The 23115-nt window shown below is 41.5% G+C and overlaps 1 protein-coding gene across 5 annotated transcripts in view; it reads left to right on the forward strand.

Annotated features, from left to right (window-relative positions):
* The window catches only part of CCSER1 (coiled-coil serine rich protein 1), a 1487243-nt gene that overhangs the window by 221198 nt on the left and 1242930 nt on the right, over positions 1-23115 (forward strand). For all 5 annotated transcript variants that reach the window (XM_019488094.2, XM_019488095.2, XM_059722321.1 and 2 more), the window contains exon 4: positions 22120-22213. In XM_019488094.2, the coding sequence (XP_019343639.1) occupies positions 22120-22213 (94 nt within the window). The remainder of the gene's footprint in view (positions 1-22119; positions 22214-23115) is intronic.

Raw genomic sequence — 23115 nt, forward strand, 5'->3', positions numbered from 1 at the left:
ATATAATTATGTTCATTTTGTGCTCAATGGGTGTGTCTACACATGCCCCCCATGGTGCAGTTGTTACCCCACCATCATGTCACACTTGCTTTAAGAAGTACTAAATGACAGTGCATGGTTATTTTTAGCAGTTACATCACCATAGCAACGCACTATAGTGAGGTAGCTTTTTGGTGTGGTGATGTAGCGTTGATTTCATGGTTTGCCCACAGATGCTTATGTTGCCATTCTGACAAGTTGCGTCACCCTAGCATGTTGCTACGGCAATGTAGCATCATATGTAGACATGCCTAGTGAATGTGAGTGACTCGAGTGGTGGCAGGAATAGTGTTCTGTCTTTGAAGTAGAATGCCATGGTTTGCTGCTAGATTCTCTTACTACTCAAAGTAATAATATACTGTAAAAATGAGTTGTGATTGTGGTGTCTGTTAGACTCTTTCCCTGTTATTTCCAGGGGACTTAAATGTATCTTAGGGAGATATCTTGATAGAGACCTCTCTAATCTAGGTTCATGGCTAAAACTTGTTTTTCATTCTGCGTCTCCCATATGGTGTTACTGGCCAGTAAGCACAGCAACACTGTGTTGAGCTGCCTAGGCTAGTTTGTTCCAAGCTTGCTCAGGTACAGGAAGAAGTATAGCCATGTTAGCACAGTCTACATTGTTTATCAGTACAGTCTGTTTCTCCTTAGTCCTTGTACCTCTGCATGCCAATGCATTGTGCTGAATAAACATATCCTAAAAGGGCAAGAATTAAATTAGAAGTAGCATTCTATTAAAATCAGAAACGATACAATTCTGTTAACTTTTTCCAGATCCCTGACTTGAGTATTCGGGGTATCCCACCACATGTCAATCATGATTGATTTTTACTGTCCAAAGGTTCAGCAACTAACTGCATGACACGTTTAGCTTAAGTGTTCTTATCAAGCAGAGTTTGGCTGGAATGATCTTCCAGATGACCTGTTGTCTGCAGATATAGGTTTCCTTCAATTTATGTGGGTTCTTTATATGTGAATTCACTCTTATGCAATGAGCATGTTTAGACCCATATGTCATTATATGCAAGGTAAATTCGCTCTTATGCGATCAGCATAGATGCCCCCCTGCCCAAGCAGGTAAGTCTGTGGGGAGAGGGGAAAGGGCCGTGGCCCCACTCACCCCAACCTTGGCTGCAGCGGCCCCAGAAGTGGCCGGTGCCAGCTGCCTGCAGCCACTGGGCTGCACCGTGCTCCGCCTGTCCCCCTGCACCTGGTCTTACCCCAGCTCCTGGGCTGTGCCATGCTGAGGTACAGGCAGCTGGTGATGGTTGCTTTTGGGGCTGCTTCACAATGGGCTGGGGTGGAGTGAGTGGAGCCCCGGGTGGCACAGGGCGCAGCACTCACTCCAGCCTTAGCTACAGTGGCTCTGGAAGCAGCTGATACCAGCTGCCTGCACCACAGCACGGTGCGGCCCAGGAGCAGAGGTGAGTGGGGACAGGCAGAGCACAGTGTAGTCCAGCGGCTACAGGCTGCTGGCGCCGGCTGCTTCTGGGGCTGCTGCAGCTGTGGCTGGGATGAGTGCTGCTCTGTTCCTTCTGCTTTGCTGCCTTGTGGAGCTCTGGGAGCAGCATCCCTCCCCCTGCCACTTCCCTAGTCCCAGCCTCACTCCCTCACTTCCTCCCTCACCACCATGGGAAGTTATCCCTGTTTGTTGCATTGTAAAGTGGGTTCACTTTATGCAAATTTGATTTATGCACTGTTCTCCAGGAACGCATGTACAGCATAAATTGAGGGAAACCTGTATTCAATATACACAAAAATGTATTTCACATGGAAGAGGCAAATATGTTTTTGGTCATATTTTTTATTGGACTAGTTGTATAGAGGGGGGAGATGTTAGACAAGCTTTGAGGAACAAAATGCACTTCTTCTGATACTTTACTTTGTGCCAAAAAGCTTGTCTAACATCTGTCCCAACTATACAGTTGATCCAGTAAAAATTAGGACCAAAAAACGCCAAACAATCCCCAAATCCTTGCCTTTTATTTCCTGGACTATCATGGGTACGACACTTTAAACTGCTTCACATGAAAGTCTTCAGTTATATTTTCTTCTTTATAAATGTGGGATAGAGATTACCTAAGTTTGTTCAGTATTTGCAATTGAAAATTTGGAAAAATTTCCCAAAGTTATATTATGATAACAACTGTACTTAAGGCTTGCATAGTGCTTTAAATATCACAAGAGCCACAAACAATTAAGGCAGACAAGATTCTTTGGGTAAATCAAATATCTTTTATTAGACCAACTAAGATAGTTGGAAAAAAGTCTTTTTTTACAAGCTTTTGGGTACAAACACCTGGAAGCTTGCAAGGAAGATCACTTCCAACTATTTTAGTTGGTCTAATATATCAGATTTACCCAAAGAACCTTGTCTGCCTATGTCCTTAGACCAAATGGCTACAACCTATACCCATAAAAAAATTAAGTAATTCGCAGAGCAAGCTGTGTTGTAAATGTGTCTGTCTGTTGGGAGAAAAGCCTATGAGAGTGTGGGTGAGGAAAAGATCTATTAAACTAGGTTTTATTTGGTCATTTTAGCTTTAATGAGTTCGTGTTTCAAACAATCTGATTTTCCCCATATTCTCTATTTGCTAGTCTTTGTCAAAGTAAAAAAAATATTCTGTGGCTTAGTTGCCAAAAATAATGAGCAGAACCAGATTTATTTATGAAATGTCTTTGCACTTTCACCTTTTATAACAGAAAATATAATTGTTGTGCTCTTATAACAACCCAAATGAAACTAGTTGAGCATGTTAAGATCATCACATCAGGTAACGGTCTCTGAATTCAACTGAATTTGCTTTTTAAAAAAATTATTATTCACTATACAACTATGGTCAAATCACAACCCTTTTGGTATGCAGTAGCATGCATGCCATTTTACTCTTGCTTCTAACTTGACAATCAGTTGCTTAACAGCAGATTTGGCCGTAAAATGTAACTTCTATCTTGACCTGATTCTTAACTATGTATTAATTTGAACATGTAATTATTTGGAAGGCACTTAAGGGAACATGCACTAAGAACCAGACACTGGCTGACAAAGTTTTCTGCCTCTTCCTTGAAAGTTATCTGCATGTGTAGCTCTGAGTTTGTACAGAGCTGTAAGTCTCACTTACCAGCACTTTTTAGAGTCACATTCCTTATACTTAGGGCTTGTTCCAGTTTTTCTGCTGTTGTAGTAAAGATTGGAATTACATCATTGATTTCAGTGGTGCAGTCCAGTCTTGGGTGAAGTGATTAGGCAGCAGGGTAGCAGATTAAACTGGGTGTGGATGAGAGCAATTGGGAGGAATCATCTGAATTAGTTCTGATCACTCACTAAGGCTAAGTACAGATGGTCAGAAAGCCTGAGGCTGAATAGATTCAGTCTTTGCAGATGAGTCTAAATTGCAGAGATTAAACTGAGAAACAGCTGGATACACATTTACATTTGATTCAGGAAATGCAGCCACATGCCTGTAGTGGCTAAGGCCCAACACTGGAGTGCTAGAGCACGGCTCTCTGGCACATAGCCAGCATAGGCAGTGTGTTCATTTCTTCTTCCTGTTGCCCCAAGGTCTCTGGGATGTTCCATCCAGATTCACAGTAGCAGGATTCTTTGGCTAGGGACAAACATTCAAAAAGCCTAAACCTGAATTCATTCAATCTTTGCAGGTTAGTCTAACCTGAGTAGACTGAACCAGTTTGTAACAGCACAGACATCCCCTCTGGACTGAAGAAATGCAAGCACATGCCTGCAGTGCCTCAGGCTAGAAGCTGGGGGGTGCTAGAGCAGCCCTCCCTTCCCTTCCATTGTGCTGAGCTAAGGGAGTGGGGTATGATCAGGCACCAGCAGGATGCTCTGATTAGGGACGGGGTTTCCCCACTCCCCCCACTGCTCCTGATCAGCCCAGCAGAGAGTTGAGAATGCAGCATTTATCAGCTCTGTTATCAGCATTTATCACCCCATAAGAAAACAAAAGCTCCTCTCATTAGTTCAAGCTCTTCTTAAACAACTTTTCCCAACTTTTTTACCATCAGTGCTGTGGGAGGGAAATAAGGAGAATCTCTGCTTGAGCAGCAAGCTGGGGGTGGGGTGGGGAAAGGGGGGAGCCAGGCAGATGCTGCTGTGCCTGCAGTTTCTGCCAGAGCTCTAGCAAGGGAGCATGGAGGAGAAGCCAGCCCAGCTCTCTGGAGCAGAGCCCTACCAAGGGCTGCAGAGCATCTGGAATGCTGGGGGACTCTGCTTTAAGTTAAACCAGGAAGAGATCTGGGACAGATATTGCATAAACCAGCTTGACCCAAATCAGTTAAGTCTGATACTACAGTCAACCAGGTTCATCTCAAACTGGTTTCAGCCATTTTCAAACTGATTTATGTGCATTGAATATCTGTTCTGTTACAGGTTTAAACCAGTTTCTCATCACTTAAACTGGTTTATGTGTAATGTCTCTCCCTAGCCTTCCTGCTTCCAGGTACCCCTGGGATTTGTAGTCCACAGTTGCAGCCAGCAGTATGTTTGAGTGGGGGAAGGAGTGTTTAACCCCTCTTCCTGGCCTCAGACCCCAGCCAAGGTTTGCCTGGGGGAGGGAGGGCTTTCCTCCCCCCCTCCCCCCACCTTTCTACTGGAAAAGATAGCACAGCCCAGCCCAAGGCTGGAAAGCATGCTGGGATGCTGCGGGACTGTGATTTAAGTTGAACCAGGAAGGGGTCTGGGACAGAAGATTCATAAACCAGTTTGACCCAAATCATTTAAGTCTGATACTACATTCAACCAGGTTTATCTTTAAAAAGTTTCAGTCATTTTGAAACTGGTTTATGTGTACTGAACTTTTGTTCTGTTACAGGTTTAAACCAGTTTCTGATGACTTAAACCAGTTTATGTGTAACTTCTGTCTCTAGCCCAAAAGAACTTGGATGTCACTGTGACATTAAGTTAATGGAAACCTCCAACATTGCACATAAACAGTTGTCATACAAGCAGAACACAGGTGAAAAACATATATGGAGATATCGCAGTGACTCTGGACTGTGTATAGTTTAATTCCTTTCACCAGTAGTTTTTGAGATCTCTTTCTTTTTGAGTCTTAACTACTCACTAATTTATGGCTGAATTTATTATTACATGCTAACCTTTCAGAGAGAAATTCTTACCAACTTATGAGAGATATTTTTTCCTTTCTAGAATATATCATATATAACACTAAGAAATGATATGCTTATTATACAGTATTATTCAGAAAAGAAAGGTTTTTTAAAAACTGTTCTTGCTATAGGAAAGGTATCCTAAAGCTTTACATTAGATACAGAGATTTTTAGAATGTTGTCAAAGGATTCTGCATTTTTAAAGGTTCTTTCTGTTTGCACGGTTTCATGTACTTTTATTTTCCCTTTGAAGTATGTAGGAGAGTACAGAAGGGGAAATAGTTTGCAATGTCCATGAATTATTCAGTTACAGTTCTCAGAGTTAACATTACGTTAAATGGCTTAAGGTTTTCCTTTTAGTCTGTCTCAGGTTTTTTTTCTTTCCTAATGCAGATTGTATGCTACATATCTTAGCTGAATTCAGTCTTGATGAAGTGGTAGCCACTAGCAATTGTTGGAAACTATTTCAGACCTAAACTATAAATAGTGGGTTTTATTGTAATCTTACATTCTGGCACCAGACAGCTACAGGTGAGTTCTTTGGTATGGGCAATACTTGTGCCTGTGTACGTGCAAGACCCACTCTTTCCTCCCTCATAGAAGTATTTTTTTTAACCATTGAGGAGTAGAGGAGAGGAATTAAAAAATTTGAGCTGGAGTAAACTGATCCCAATGTCACTGTCTATGTATGCGTTTAAGCACGGTAATTTACTGTGCTGCCAGATACCACTTATATCTGATGGGATACAAGTCTAGCAGTGTAGGGCTATGCGAAGCTTCAGTGTCTGATTTGATTCAGCCCAATTCAGTGGCTGATTCGCCGAATCCAAATCAAATCAGAGTGTCATGACCCATGATTGTGTGTGCGCTTCGGCACTGCAGAATTATTTCCCGCCACATGGAGCTTTCTTTGCACGGTGCAATTCTCAGCTGCAGAGAGAAAACCCCGGTGCAAAGGAGTTCCCGCCGCTCGCATGTAAATTTGTTCCCCATTATTGGCTGTTTCTAAATTATTCCCACGTGGCGGCTAGCAATTGGCTTGCTAGCCGTATAAGAGGCTTGAGCAGTTTCCGCCCAAGCCGGAGATCTCTGGGGAGGACCTCATTTAGGGGAACTCCGCATCCATCTCGTGGAGAACTCTGGGCCGCGTGGTAGAGCCTAGCAAACTCTGCGCGTCTTGGAGCCAACCGGTGGTTTGATCACCCATCAAGAGTCTCTCCCCGTCACCGGATGATCCTTGATGTACCCCTGCCCTGCGCACTCGTTGAGAGTCACAGCTCGGACTCTCGTATTGGTTCAGAGAGCTCTCTTCGTGTTTGTTTTGCGGAGCCTAGCAAACTCCGCTCATGTGTCTTCGGTGGAGCCTAGCAAACTCCACTTGTGTTTGTCTGTAACTGCAACTCAAGCAAGTTTTCCTGCCTGCACCGCGACCATCTAAGGTGTAAGTAAAATAATTTTTAATCAACCTCCACGCCTCAGTGCCTAATTCTAGTTCGCCATGCTGACTTTCCCTGGCCCATGTGCCTGGGCTGCTGGCCACAGCCCCTCGGCCCCGACACAGAGAACCCCTTAATCATTCTGAATTGAACCGGAACCCTCCGAATCGATTTGGAGAGGTTCAGAAAGATTCGGCGATTCAGACATAGAGACAGCTTTAAATGTTTTTTTCTGCATACCTCTAGGTAGCAGGGACTCATGATCGTTGCAATGCTGGGATGCATGGAGTATCCCATAGAAGTACAGGGGTCTTCGCAGCGTGCTTGGCAGCAGACCTGTTAGTGGACCAGAAGCTCTTCCAGTCTACTTTTGGGTTTGCCAGGGAGCACACTGCCCCCCCCCCCCGCACCCCTCTGGCTTAGCAACTGTTGCTTCCTAGGTCTGGGGGGGAGCACCCAGGGTCCCCCTGCAGCTGATCATCAAGTGGGAGGGAACTGAGGGCCCCCCCCAGCATGCTCCCTGGCAGTATTGCCGGTCCACCTCTGGGTTTGCCACCAAGCATGTGGAGGGCCCCCTCCCCCCCCAACTCCTGTGGGATGCTCCATGAGCCCCAGCATCTCAGCAATCACGAGCTGCACCTGCTACATCAAGGTTTGTAGAAAAAACTTTTAAAGCTGTGTCTACGTCCAAATCATTGATTCTCTGAATTGGCATTGAATCTTCAAGTTTGGATTCAGCCGAATCGAATCAGGGACAGCGATCCGAATCAATGAATCGAATCACTGTCCCTGATTCAGGCTGAATCCAAATCCAAATCAAATAAGGCCCGCTTCGCACACCCCTACAGCAGTGCAATAAATTAGTGTACTACACCATAATTGCCGTGCATGTGTAGATGGTGATTCTTTACTGTTCAGCAAATTAGTCTGCCGTTCAGTAAAGTATCTCATGTAGATGTTCCCTCCTAGTAGTACCCTACAAATTTTCCTTCAATATAGAAATAAACATCTGCCTCGGGTCTTGTTCTGTTTTGTCATGTGCAGCTGACGTTAATTTATTGTACAACTACCATACATAGGCTGAATTATAATGAAGCTGCTACTTTCACCCGCTCTTTGTATAGTGGTAGTGTGCTTTATAGCTCAGCCATTTTATTTATAAGAAATATTCAGTATGTAGCTTTGCTTTGAGTAATGGAATCAGCCAGTGTTCTGAGTGTGAGAAGCTGATTCAATAATCAGGAGCATAAATGCTCAAGTCTGTGACTTCTATAAACTTTATCAGTGGTATAAGAGTCAGAGTTGTGGCTTGGGGCAAACCCTGAAGGAAGGGCAAAGGAGTGTATGGGTTCAAAGAGCTGGGGGAATCATAGAAAATTAGGGTTGGAAGGGACCTCGGGAGGTCATATAGTGCAAACCCCTGCTAAAAGTAGGACCATTCTCAACTATATCATCCCAGCCAAGGCTTTGTTTAGCCAGGTCTTAAAAACCTCCAAGGATGGAGCTTCCACCACCTCTCTGGGTAACCTGTTCCAGTACTTTACTATCCTCCTAGTGAGAGTTTTTCCTAATCTGTAACCTAAACTTCCCTTGCTGCAACTTAAGATCACTGCTCCTTGTTCTGTCATCTGCCATCACTGAGAACAGTCTAGCTCTATCTTCTCTGTAGCCACCCTTCAGGTAGTTGAAGACTACTATTAAATGCCACCCTCAGCCATCTCTTCTTCAGACTAAATAAGTCCAATTCCCTCAGCCTCTCATAAGTCACACATCCCAGCCCCCTCACCATTTTTGTTGCCCTCTGCTTTTGTCTAAGTGTGGGTTTTAAGGGGTGTGGGAAAAGTGGGGGGGTGGGGACATGGGCTTCGAGAGTGAGGGGCCCACAGTCTTACCCAAGCTGAGAGCTCTTAACTAGTCCTCAGCTGTGCTGCTACTGCTGCCGCCTTGTGTTCTGTCTACTACAGCTCTTCCTCTTAAAGTAGTGTTGACTGTTGACTCTTTTGGAGTTCCTGGCATGAGTGTACTTTTTTCCTGGCCATGGACTGCAAGGGGGGAGGGTTGATTCTCATGTTCCTCTTAACTTTGTGCCCAGGGAAGGTGCCCTTCTTGACCCCCCCTTGTTATTACTGATCTCTCACTGTATATTTGAGTAAATCAACGTTTCCTTGGAACCTTGATGAGAAGTTTCATGTCTTCATTTTTTGTGCAGCAATGATATATCAGAAGCTGTGTTCAGAAAATGATTGGAGCTCAAGAAAAGTAAACTTTTAAGATACTCTAGGTATGTCTATAAAACAATATACTTAAAAAATATAGGTTAAAAAATACCCCCAAAACAGAGCCTGACTCTTAATGAATTTACGTTGAAACCAAGCTCCTAATATCTAGGCTTTTTAAAGTGTTTAGAAGTCTGAAGGTGAAAATTAACACCTAGTTGGATTTTTCAAAGTGCCTCGGGTCCCTTCTACAAGTTACATGTATTGTGCAATTAAGCAACTACCTTAAGACCAGCTACATGTGCAAAGTAGCTATCATGCCATAAAAAGATCTAACAAGCTATAAAGTAGACCTCAAAAATGTGTACTAACTTTATAGCTTGTTGCTGTTGAGCTTTAATTTCCATGTGCAGGAGGGTCTCCTCTGCCATGCATCACACATCAGGGGTGAACCATGGCCAGCCAGAATTAGGAGTCCCACAATTGAGCAGATCTAGGATGGGGACCCAGCTAGGTCCTGGCAGCTGTGGGGCATGGCTTCCCTGGGGGTGGTGAAAACTGCAGCTGTGGTAGTTGCGATCCTCCAGGCCTGGGGGATTCATGAACCCCTGTGGCTTGGAGCCTCTGAACTGAGCTTGCATCCAGCCATTGCAGGGGAAGCTTGCCAGGATTGGGACCCTCTGCACTGGCAGTAAGGCACAGTGGGATCTAATGTGCAATCATGGCAGGAGGTGTGATTGTGGGGATTGTGCATTAGATCCCATTGCATTTACCTGCACATGTAGAGGGGACCTGAATAGATTAGATATCTAATTCCCATTTAAATTATGTGGGTGAAGTCACTCTGGTCAGTTTTTGCTGTTTTTTTTTTTTAATCCCAACAGACCTCAGGATGCAAACCTAAAACAGTTGAAGATCTAGCCCTAAGTGCCTAAGTCACTTTTGATAATAAAATGTAGGATCCTACATCCATGTTTTACAATTTTACTCCTGCCTAATTCCTGATGCATACAGTTCCACCTTTTTAATTTGAGACTTTTGATTACTGTTAAATGATATATTTCAGGACTGTCAAATGTCTGAGTGGTTGGGGGCCACCTGTTCCCTGATGCATGCTGTGTGGACTGCACAGTCCCTGGGCTTTGTGTGTGGGGACATCCCGACCTCCAGATGCACTGTGCCAGTCCCTACATAGCACCACACAGCCCCACCCCCAGAAGTGAGTGTAGTCAGTGGGAGCTGGAGGAGAGAGCCTCGAAACTCCAATGGCAATAACTGGACAGTGATAGGGAGAATAGCACCAGGGTCACATGTGGCCCACAGGCCACCACTTGGACAGCCCTGATGTATTTAATATAGGATTTTACTGATAATCAAAGAGAGATTTGAAAACTGTGTTTATAAAATCAAAAAACCTTGATTCTAGTTACAAAATTCAGGCAAAAATAAGTGTTCTGTATCAGCTGCAATCTTTATGGCATCCATTGGAAGAATAAAAAATAATGAATTGCCAAAAAGCACCTTAGCAAAAAATGTAAATGTCTCTGTTGCCAGATTGAGATTGCTAAATAAGTATGCTAATAGATGTTTTGTAGAAAATGAGAAGATGTCCTCTTAATTGCAGATGTAAAATGCTTATAAAAGCAAATGTCGAAATACAGTAATATAGCCTGGGTCTTCATGGTCAAGGATGACAAAGTCATATGCATGTATAATCAAAGTTCTCTGTCAGACAGAGAAAAGGAGACTTATCTGACAAATATCTATAAAGAGGTTAATAACCTTAAGAGTTAAATGGAGGCAGCTTCATTAAATTGCTTGCCATTGAAATGCTGAACTTTACCCAAGCAATATTTAAGTCTATGTTACAGTATTTCTATAATTAGATGAATATGTTTCATTTGTATAAAAGAACCTTGAATCATACTGAAGGATGTTCTTAATGGCAACATGTCTATTCATATACAAAAGCATTGGTCACAGCGTGAAACTGATGTCCTCTAGTTTAGACAATACGTGTATCCAAATTAAATCTCCCTGTAGATGACAGCACTGAAAATGAAAGCAACCGGTTGAAAGTCTTACCTACATTAAGTTGCATTTTAATGAGAATAGCATTACTGAATGCTGCTAGGTTCTCTTGTTACCAACAGTGACAGAAAGTATGTCTGCAGTCATTAAGGGATCATTGTTTGCTTTAACTGTGCTGTTTAGTAGTATGAGGTCTGTTGATCCAGATGGATTGCAAAGAGAGGACTTCAAGTAGATGTTTTTATTTGAAATGTAACTTCAATTTGCTTGATGTTTCTTTAAAATATGGAGATTGATCTTTTCGAATGTTGTGAAAGTTCTAGTTGTAGATACCAGTGATAAATGTCCAGTCATAAATAGTTTTGTCATGTCTGGGTTTTAAATTGTGCTGTTGGCTTTATTTACTTATTTGTTTGTGTTTGGCTTAATGTAGTTTAGCGGTTATTTTGGAACTAAATTAAATTATTACATTCACTAAAAGTTCTTACTAAATTTGCCCTTTTTTTCCATGTGTTGAATTAGTTGTCCTTATTGGATATTAATAAAGATTTTTAAAAAATGAGAATGGAATAATAATACAACTAGCTTTGTCAGTGTTAAGATGTATAAACTGGATACTGAGCCAATAACTGGAAAAAAAAGCCACTAGTAAGAAGTGGTTCTCTAAAGAGGAAAGTCTTTTTAGTTTGTCATTTGGCCAAGTCCATTCAGAGACCGCTCTTTAATGTTCTAGGTTCTGTACATTTTCTTGCTAATGAAGCAAATTTTTTTTCCCTAAATATTCAGGATACAATTCATTTTTCTCAGGAACAGGGCTGAAATCAGAGGCATTGGACTATGTAAGAATAATAATGAAAGATCACATATTTGCTTTATACAGTTTTAGTGCTACATTACAAACATTCTTGAAAAATATATATCATAATTATTTTGTCAAAGATTCCCCAAGACCTACTGGCCACATCTAATACACAGCCATCTCTATAATGTTGTGACCTTTTCTTAAAAAAAAAAAAATCCATAAAAATCACTGCACATAATATATGCTGCAAAACCTTTTAATGTAGAGGCTGGGGGGTGGGGGCAGTGTATAGATGTGGGGCAGGGGGAGGGGATTTCTGTGTCTCAGAAATTCATTTGAGACTTTTACATACTTTGGAATATTTTTGAATGCATAATCTTCTGTTAAATCCTTGAAGGAAGTGGACAGCAAAGCAATTTCAAGATGCAATCTGAACAAACATACAAGTGAGCCCTTTTCATTTGAATAATGCTAAAGTCATTACTTACATTTATGCAAATCCATTTGCCTAAGTAACTGTAATTGTTTACCAGGTCAGAGCAGGAAATAAAGCACCTAGTCTAACCTAATCCAAATCAGAAAAGGTGACATATGTCTACATTATATTCTAGATTATCTTTATATTACAGAATAGCCTTTTCCCCATTCTAAGTACATAAACTAAAGCATAAAAGACTAAATTTAAAATGTGTGGGGGAATAGACATGTGTGACATTAAACATACCAAAAAATTGTTGAGAAAATTTATTGGTTACTGCACATATATGAACATGTAAACCATACTTCTGAAATATGGTGATGTCGGTAGTTTTGCTCAGGAGATACTAACATAAAAGCAACTTTATTGGTTAAAGTACATGCACTTCCTTGGTTTCTCACACAATAATATGGGGATTATCCATTCCCCTACATTTTGGTCCCATTACTAAAAAATATTATTAGAGAAGATGGCTATGATATCATCATACAGATACAAATAACTCACAAAATTGATATGATGTTATGGATAAGCTATCCAAATATACTGTGCTCTCAGTAGTAAAACTCATTTGAGAGGAAGGATTGTTCAGGTTTAGGATGTTAAAGATTTTGAGTCCTATGCTTTATTTCTCTGCTATATTGGAGCAGGCGTGCCAACCTGCAGCCCGTGGGCCAAATGTGACACACAGAGCCATCAAGTATGGCTAACAGGACTCCCCATGGGTCAGGAAATTTGGCAGTGGGGAAGCATTGGCCATTGATATGGCTACCCTCCCCACTCCCAAAATCCCAAACCTCAAGCCTTGCACAGCTAGTTGGGGCTGGGCTGGGCTGAGCTGTGACCTCTTCCCCGACAGGTCTGAGCCATCCATCCTCTCTATCACCCCAGGTTCTGAAATAGGACCATGGCATGCCCCTCCCTCTGCAAGGCTGGGCCATGCCCCCTTCCCCGCAGGGCTGGGTTGGGGCTTGGACACACCCCCTTCTCCCCTCAAGACTGAGCCACACTCCTTCCCTCTCCATGGGGCTGGGTTAAGTTTCTTTCCCCTGCAGAGCTGCATTGGGGCTTGCCTGTCCATCTTACACTCCCCTTCTGGGCAGACAGAAAGTGCCTGTCATGCTTGGTTCTGTGCTGGATCAAGAGCACTGGCTGGATCTGCTCTGTGGACAGACTGGGCACTGCCAGGCCAGCTCATGGGGCAAAAAGAGTACTGTACTGTAGATGTATTTGTCCCTTTGGCAAACTGTTTCATCTCTGTGTATCTGAATTCCTAATGTGTGAACAGGGATAATAGCATTTCTCTACTTCATGTGACTTTGTGATGATAAATGCATTTTAAAGGTTGCCCCCAACTTCTGCTTGCTCAATTCAGTGCGCTTTGCTCAATGCGAGTTTCCACCAATGTGAGGACTGCAGGGATTATCTCACTATTGGGTGTCTTTCTCGCACAATTAATGAGCTGTTCCCAGAGCTATTGATCCTGTTGCAAAAAAGACAAACATCTTGGCATAAAGGGTGCCCGTAGCCAAATTGAAAGTGATAAAAGCTGCCCTGTTAATTCCAGCTCAATTCTAAATGAGGGAGGAGGGGAAAGTCACATGAGAAACAGATACTACAAGCAGGAAAGTTGTTTAAAAGTTGCTAAGGGGGTATTACAAAGTCAATGAAGAGTTTTATTAAAGTTTTTGGTGTAGAGCTTCTTTCTTCACAAAATGATTAGACCACCTGGAATAAATAAATGATATGTCAGCATAAATACACAATCAACATTTCCTTGGAACCTTGACGAGAAGTTTCATCTTTCCTTTTTTGGCAATGTAACAAAGCGCTGAAGCTGCAAGTTTTGAATCAGAACAGTTAACTGCTTCTTCTACAGGCCCATTTTTATTTGTACTTCAAGGAAATGGGGTGGGGGGGATGGTGAAAGGACAGGGGAGGAAGTTTAACTAACAACTTCAGAAGCAATTTAGAACTGTTATTAATCTGTAGCCTATAAAACAGAATAAAAGGAGGCAACTTTAGAGAACATAATCCAGTAGAGAAGACATAGAGGCTGAGGTACAGGACTTCTGTGTCCTACTTGCCGTTTTGACAATGACCTGCTGTATTACCGTGGGCAGGTCATTTCTTTGTGCTTTTTCTCTCCACCCTTTGTCAAAAAGTACACGTAGCATTAATCATATGTTTACTTGTTATGTTCCACATGTAATACAAATGTAATGTGCAAAACAGCAAAAAGAACTGGGGGCAGTCTGCAGAGCTGTGTTGACTGTTAGTTTGGACTGCAGCTCTCAGAAACCCCCCAGGGGCTTGGAAGGCAATGGAAAAAGGAAGAGGAAGCTTGAGGCTGGAGTAAGGGGAACATGCAAGTGGAACCTGGTCAGCCTTACACAGAGGAGTGCACTGTGGAGCTGGAGATCTCACTGGCTTGGTCAGGCAGTACTGTTGACTGAAGGAGCTGGACTCAGACTTAGGGTCAGCTGCAAGCTGCTGCTTGAGCACTGTAGGGGCTAAAGGTTTGTCTGGCGACACCTCTGGAGGTGTAGGGGGGAAATTAAGGTGCTGAGTATATGTTACAGTGTTGGTGTTCCTTTATCTTTTACCTGTTCCCTCCCTTTGGCCTGTTGGCTGGTGACCCTGGACCCTATGATTTTTTATATAAAAGAGGGAACTCCCCCTTGCTTCTTGTGCCAGTTTGTGGGGTGTCAGGGTGAGCACATGTTTTTCATGTGTTCTTATTGTTGACACTGGATTTTAGGAACCCAGCCCCTATACCTTTGTTCCAGGCAAGCATAACCCTCAGATCGACCATAACACATGACAGTTGAGAATAGGCAAATTTATTGATACAGTGTGATAACAAAAAGCAACAATACAAACAATCAAACAATTCTATATCTACCAATCCTAGGGTTGTCATCAGTGTTAAAGTACATCTGGTCAGGATGCAGGCTCCACTCTGAGGCTTTCTCTTAGGTGTCAGCAGTCTGGAGGTGGGATGCTAAGGCACACATTCCCCCTCCAGTGTGGTGTATGAGATGGGCTGCTGGTATACCCTCTCTCCATACCAGCTTCGGAGACCCTTACCAGGGATGGGGACCCCTCTTGGGGAGGAGAAGGAGGAACCCAAGTGGGGGACAGGGAGGGACGAGAAGGAACAGGGAGGAACAGGAAGGACTCTGTTAATCTCAAGTCTCTGCTTTTGTATTCTCCTTCCCCCTTGATGACTCTTCAGCTGTGGCTATCTCTGGTTAGCTGTCTCTCTGTGGTCACACATCCACATAGCCTTCCAGGCATTCTCCTAATTTGGTCTGTTCCTCCAAAACTGGGACTTATTCCTCCCCTGGTCTCTCAGGCCTTGTTGCTGGTGTTACTTATCTTGTGTTATGGGAGAGTATGGTACATACTTCTTTGGTTCCCAGGCTGTGTGTCCTTCTTGTGCTAGAAAACCTGTCTGCCTTGAAGGCTGTGATCTCATGTTATGGCATGCCCCCCTCAATTCTCAGGCTATGTCCATCCATTGGCTTTGTTGTGCTAGACAGCCTGTCTGCTGTCAGGGCCATGAGAAGCTGTGTGTGCATCTCTGAAGCTCTTTAGAAATTCATTTAACCCCTGCTGCCCATCTTGACCCTTTATAATGCATATATCTATACCTATAAGCTAATTCCCCCCAAAACAGGCCTTCAAATACCATTTCTAAGCCAACACTTATGTCACAGGAGAGAAGACAGGAGTTTCAAAGGTAATTCACAGAGCCTCTATGCAAATGGAACGCTAAGGATACTTTTGTTGCAGGTTACAAATCCCATGTTCATTGTGTGGGAAGGTGAGGGACTCCTTTCTCTAGTAGAAGTCTACAGGGAGAGCCAGTGGGAAATTTCAGTATTATCTGCTGAAGTGGACCCTGAGTAAGTTCCAAGGTATTTCTCTGAATAGGTCATTTTTATAGAAATGATTAAAGCCCAAAGTTTCTCTATATTCCACAGGAGCTCTTGTTCCCAGGATTACATTATAAAAAAGACAGTGAGGATTACATGCCTCAAATAATGTAGGTTCTAAATGTACTGTTTAGATATGCTCTTCCCATTTATTAATGTTTGTTTTGTAGAAATTCATTATTTCAGTCCTGCATTTACTTTAATATACTCATCAACCAGTAAGCTGTGGTGATAATATGATCCATGGTCTATAATGTATGATTTGACCCTTATATAATTATGCTAACGTAATATATTTCCCAGATACTCTTGCGCAGAGAGTATGGATATGTTTTTTAGGCTTGGAAATGATGACTAGAACCGGGATTTCATATTTTTTAATTTTATACTTGGCACACATTAATGTCAACTCAACCTATCTGCTGCTGGCACAAAGTGATTAGTTGCTGTCTGTGGGCTGGAATATTACTGGATTGACACTTTGATTGGTTTTTTGACACTTTGAATAATTTTTTGTGATTTAAGATGTCTGCCTAATGGATTCTGGATTGCTTCTTCAAATTCATGCATTGCTGTTCTTTCTCTTTTACACATACCATGTTCTCAACAAACTTGTCATCAAAGACTTCTGGATGCTTCTTAAATGTGGTATGGATTCTACTTGTAGTTGTTCTACTGTATGGAATTTAGTATAACTGAGCCGAGATAATAGGTGTCATTCTTGGGATAACAATTCAGAAAGCAGCATTGATTTGCACTTACCAAATACAGAGGAAAGTTTAAACTGTTTGATGTCTTGGTCTATATGGGATCTTCAATAGTAGTTATTTACTTTCCCTCACCCCTAAAGATCTCAGGTGGAGGAGGGAGAATAATAAGGTAGCCAAGCTGTAATATTTTCATCATGTCACGCTGCATTTCTGGAACTCTGAAAATGTTTAGGGTAAAATATTCAGAAGCATCTTGTGTCCATATTTTAAAGGTATTTAGGTGCCTGAAGATGCACATAGACATTACTGTGGTTTTCAGCCTCCACTTATTATTAGCCCCAGCAATGATTCAAATCTAAGTTATACCTAACATCAAATGATGTGCATTTTGTGATAAGCTGTGATACCTACTCTTTTTTCCCTCTCCATTTAAAGGACTGCAAGGTTTTTATAGGGTAATATTTTCTGCTAGTTACAGATCTTGGGCTGAAAGTGAGTTTGTTTCTATATAAATGCCATGTACCCTTGTATAATGAACCTGTGTAACAAACTTTTCCTGTTTTACTTATATTTTTGCACGTGCACTGCATAGCACTACTCATGTAGTGAATATCTTTTGTCAGCGTGAGGAAACTAAATAGTAATCACAAGGGATGCTTACCAGCCGTTGTACAAGTTAAACATTTAGCATTTAGAGAAAGGGAACAGGATGTTGTCTTTTACATGTAATTGTAATGGTTATGTGATATTTATTTTTTCTTCCATACAACACCTATTCTTGATTATGTGGAGGTTTCTGCACTCTTCAGTTGTCACTTTCTGCTCTTGGGAATCTGTAAATATAGCTACAGCATTAAGAATGGACTTGTATCTCAGTAACTCATGCAGGCTGATATTTATAGTAACTGAAGAGGAGGAATAATGGATGGGGAAGAAGGCAGAAGTTCTTGTACTTCACAGGTTCCTACAAGATATTACTGAATAAAATTGTAAATATTAGCTACTCTGACCTTTGTGTAAGCAGTAAGTCTTGAACTGGGACTGAGAGGTATAATATATTCAGAGAAAAAAAGAAAGAGTACTGTGAAATGATTAGAAGATATATCAACAGTAAAATTATGACAAATTGAAAATCAGCCAGCACCTTTGTCAATCTGGTCTACATGTATGTGTATTTATTTTGCTGTATTAGGCAGCACATTAATCATCACTATGTGAATTTAGCCCTCTAAATGAACTGGTGCACTGGAATATGATGTTTGTTTAAAAAAGAAAAGATGGAGCTTCAGCTAAAGATTTCCAAAGTCACTGAGAATCTGTCTATTGACTTTGGTAGGTTTTGGATCTGGCCCATAGCTCAAAAGCATTGGGCAAAATCCCATAGTGCTTCAAAGCTGCTGTGGAGTGTTGCTTCAGTGCGAAGGAGGATTGCAGGATTAGGGCTATTATGGTGTCACTTTTAGATTCACAAATAGGACACCATCTGGAGAAAGTATTATGGTTATCCTACTTTAGATTAATGTATTGTCAACTGTAGAACAAGTAGCAGTGTCATGGTATTATCCTAGTTATAATCAGTGCAGCAATGCTTGTAGTTGAGGGTAATGCTACATCACCTTTTCCTAAAATAGGATTCCTTACCTCATGAACTATTCATTATAAAGTATCACTGGTAAGGTTAAATGCTGAAAGGCAAAATACAAGAAGAATCACCATGTTTATGAGCAGACTTCTGCTGAAATTGGCAGGTGATTCTAGTGTGGCAGTGGCTAATTTAATCAATAGTTTTATACTGTTACTCCTGGCATCCCACACAGTTGGTTGCTGTAGAGTATAGGAATAGGGAGTAGGAAATATGGTCAAACTGTCCCCTTTCCCCAGTTCAGTGGCTGTGAATTGCCTTCCCCTCCACTATATCCAGTTTGCCTTTTTCCAGACTGTACTGTTGAGTACTATTTCAGAGACATTTTATACAGTCCATCACTGCTGAGTCTACTGCAGAGACTTTCCCTTTTCCTGCCCTACCACCTCAGCCAAAATATTAGTTCTGTTACATATAAGATCATAGAATCATAGAAAATTAGGGCTGGGCTGGGAGGGACATTTGGGGTCATCTCATCCAATCCCTTCAAGGCAGGATCATCCTAATCCAAACTATCCTGTACAAGTCCCCATCTAACCTATTCCTAAATCAACCCTGCTGTGTAAGTGTGGCTTAATTCAGTGTCATTTTATCTGTTGTGGGCATGTCTACATGAGATGCTAACTGCACGATAGCCAAATAATACTGCATCGTAGTGCGTCACAGTACTGTGAGTGCTACTGCGCAGTATTATTAGGCTACTGTGCAGTGGTGCCACTAAAAAGGCTTTTGACGGTGCTACTGCACAGTAACTCTGGTTACTGCACATTTATTTAGTACTTGATTATACAAGTACTAAATAAATGCACAGTAGCGTCTCATGTAGACATGTCCTGTGAAACTAGTTCTGTAGCTTAACTGGTTGCAAGAGGGGAGCAAAAATGTATTGCTAAAAGATTGCCTTGTTGCATTTTATTGCCTTGTTTTATTTATTTATTTATTTAGCCTTACTGCCTCCTCAAAGTGTGAGGTCTCTCAAACCTCAAGTATCCAGTTGGAGCTGAAAAATACAACCGAAATAAAAATAAGGAGGTCTTGAAAGAAAAAAAGTGACCCATAGGAATGAAATAACCACATCACACAGCCTTTGTCAATTAGTAACAAAAGTCATTGCCTACCAGTGAACACATTTATAAGTTCATGAATTGTTACTGTCTGAGCTCCTCATTTATCCTAACGTTCTAGTATCTTGGTTAAATAGGACAGTACATCTCTGCTTTTTGATATGAAATATCATACCACGTACAAAATGCTCTGGATTTAAAATGAAGAGAGTAACTGGAAATTTTAAAAATGAATGGTGCCACTGCTTGCTTATGTTTCCTTTTTAATCTTTCTGGGATACAAGTATTCCTATGAGAAGATATTACAATAACAAAACTAGAGTTTTAATCACAGCATAAGTCATATTTTTGACTAACAGTTAAATACTCATGATCCATTATTATGAGTGCCAAAAGACAGTGGCAAATACATTGTTGCATGTGCTATTTATTCATATAGTTGACTGAGGTCCAATGTAGCCAAAGGGCTATCTTCTGCTTTGCTAAACCAGAACCAGGTTTTGATATCCCTACTTGCACTGATTTAATTTACATAGCTTCTGGAGTAAAGTACTACTCAACATGAATACAGCTGATGGAATTTAAATTAATTTAGGCCTCTGAATTCAACCCTCTGAATTTAAATTAAACTAGTATCTGTTTTATTACAATTTTTTTTCCAGATTCTAATATGCTTGTCAATGATGAGTATGATTTTTCTCTTCAAATAGTCTTTGTGATGTCAAAAGTAATATTTGGGTAGGATGCTACTTAGCATGTGGAATAGTGTTAAAATGTGGTAATCCATGGGTGCATCTACACATGAAATTAGTGGAATGCAATAAACTCTGGTGCAGGTTGTTCTAGAGTTCATTGCTCTTGGGCAAAGTGTTTACACATACAGCATGTTGAGGGGTCAGCCTGCCAGACTGGAGCTGTTTCGCCCAAGCTCAGTGTGTTATGCAGGGGCTTGCTGGGGAAAAGGGTGCTACAGTATGGGGCTAGCTGTCAGGCAGCCAGCTAACTCTGCTGTAGGATAGTACTTGTCAGGCAGAACTAACCTATGGTGGAGTTAATTAGTTTACTCCATCCTAACAGCTCCACATGTGTAGATGATTACACTTTACTGCAGACCGAATTAGGTAATTCCACAGTAAGCATCACATGTAGATGCTCCCCATGTCTAATATGAGTTGCCTAATCAGAGGGAAGAAAAGGTTACTATAAGATGCTCTCACTTTTTGGTATTATATCTCCAAATTTCATCATTGCTATAACTTAAAAGTGATGGCATTTTAAAGGTGTTTTCAGTATCACAGAATGTGTACACACGTACTAACTTTTTGACAGTTAAGCTAGTTTAAGTTTTTAAAGTCACTTTAACTGTCAGAGTGTACACATCTATGTGGAGCAAAGTCAACTTAAATGAAGGGCCAGATAATATACCTCCTAGGTGTATTAGCTTTAGTTGCATTAGTTAAGTTGACTTAGTTGACAAGGTCTAGGGACAGACATTACACACAAACTGGTTTAAGTGATCAGAAACTGGTTTAAACCTGTAACAGAACAGATGTTCAGTGCATATAAACCAGTTTGAAAACGGCTGAAACCGGTTTGAGATAAACCTGGTTGAATGTAATATCAGACATAACTGATTTGGGTCAAACCAGTTTATGCAATGTCTGTCCCAGACCCCTTGCTGGTTCAAGATAAACCAGACTCCCCCAGCATCCCCACATGCTCTCTGGGCTGGGCGGGGCTCTCTGTTTCATAGCAGGGCTGGCCCCTTCCCTCTGCTCCCTGCATGCAGCTCTGGCAGAGACTTGCAGGCACAGAGCGTCTGCCTGGCTTCCTTCTCCCTGCTAAGCAGGGATTGTTTCCACCTCCCCTCTCCCTTACACAGACACCTCAGCATTAGCTAGCAGACCACATACTGGCTACCATCCGTCCTGTGGGAGACAACAAAGGGAGACAGGCTTTTTGGAGCTAATCAACAGGTAGCTTAATATCCTTCCTTGGAAAAGCTGTTTAAGAAGAGCTGTTTAAGAAAAGCTCCATTATTTCATGGAGAGAGGCTTTGCTTTCTTAATGGGTTGATAAACACTGAGTTAGGGGTAAACATCTCCTGCTGGGCTGCTGTGGGGGGGGGGGGGGGGGAAGGGAGCAATAATAGCATCCAGCTGGGGCCTGGCCATGACCTCCTCAGCTCAACCCTGTTGAAGGAAAGGAAGGGCTGCACTAGTGCCCTCCAGCATCTAGCCTGAGCTACTGCAGGTATGTGCCTGAATTTCCTCAGTCTAGACAGAAAGTCTGTCCGGTTATGATTACCAACCAGTTCAACCTAGCCAGGTTAGACTAACCTTCAAAGATTGAAGTAATTCAGGCTCAGTGCTTTTTGAATGTCTGTCCCTAGCCAAGATGGCTGCCACTATGTCAAGGAGCTGTACGTGCGTATGCTCCAATGTGGCTTAATTTAAGTGGACTTTGTCACCTTATTTTAAGTTGACATAGTATGTATGTATGTATGTATGTACCCACGGTGACTTAATTCAGCATGCTTTCTTGTAGTTAAGGTCTGATTTCTCCCCATACTCTATGCCCTTACTTGGTTGCTAACCTGCCTAAATGCTTGCTTTGCTTTTACATACCAGGATGTTTTGAATAACCTGGGTTCCTGTGAGTTGGATGAAGATGACCTCATGCTCGACTTGGAATTCCTAGAAGAGCAGAATCACCATCATTCTGGTAAGTTAGAGAAATGGTAGTTATGTACAACTTAAGTATTATGTATATAATTGTAAATTATAAAAGAAACGTGTTAAGTGCAATCACTTGGAAGTGGTAAAGATCCATGTTGAGAGAAGAGAGGGTTACACTAAAATTAGTATTTTAATGGCTCTGATTGCCTTTGGCATGCAGGATTGGCAGCATTTTCTTTATGCTTCAGTTGCTGATTTCTTGCTTATCACGGTTTGAGACATTGCCATTACTGGAGATCAGCCTTTTTTACCATGGATCATTTCATATGGCCAATTATCAAACTGATGTAATTTGTACAGATGCAGGAGAATTACATTTGCACAGCAACAAGGATACACTCATTTCATTTTCCAGATGCTTAAAATGACTGGTATGCCAAATGCATAACAGCCAAAAAAGCCATTGTACCTTTTACTGTGACCTCATTTTTGGTATGTTGGAATCATAGGTTTCATCATGAGTCTTAACACTTTTTCCCCCACTTTCTGCATTAAGCCTTCCTAATTCTGGTGCAAGAAATATGAAGTTTTCACATCTCATTCTTGTTATGTTTAACTAGATCTTCTCTTTTACATTTCCATAAAATATTATTTAATCTAAATTAATTCCAAATGATCAGAACTGATGATGCTAATAAATGCTAATACTCATAACCAGAGTTAACTGTAACTGTATTCAGAGCTTAATTGAACAAGAATTATCCAAGTCATAAAATATAGTAGCACCCCACAGAGAGGAATTTTGCATTCACTGAACTATGAGATTACACTATTTAAAGACATCTCCAGATCTGACAGAAAGCAGTGAAAGAAGCCCCACTGGCTTCCAATGGCATTGTGTGGAAGATATCTCAAGTAGAACTGTGTTTTTATAGTATATTTTTAATA

Source organism: Alligator mississippiensis, chromosome 2, assembly GCF_030867095.1.
Source record: "Alligator mississippiensis isolate rAllMis1 chromosome 2, rAllMis1, whole genome shotgun sequence".
In the NCBI taxonomy this organism is placed as follows: domain Eukaryota; kingdom Metazoa; phylum Chordata; order Crocodylia; family Alligatoridae; genus Alligator; species Alligator mississippiensis.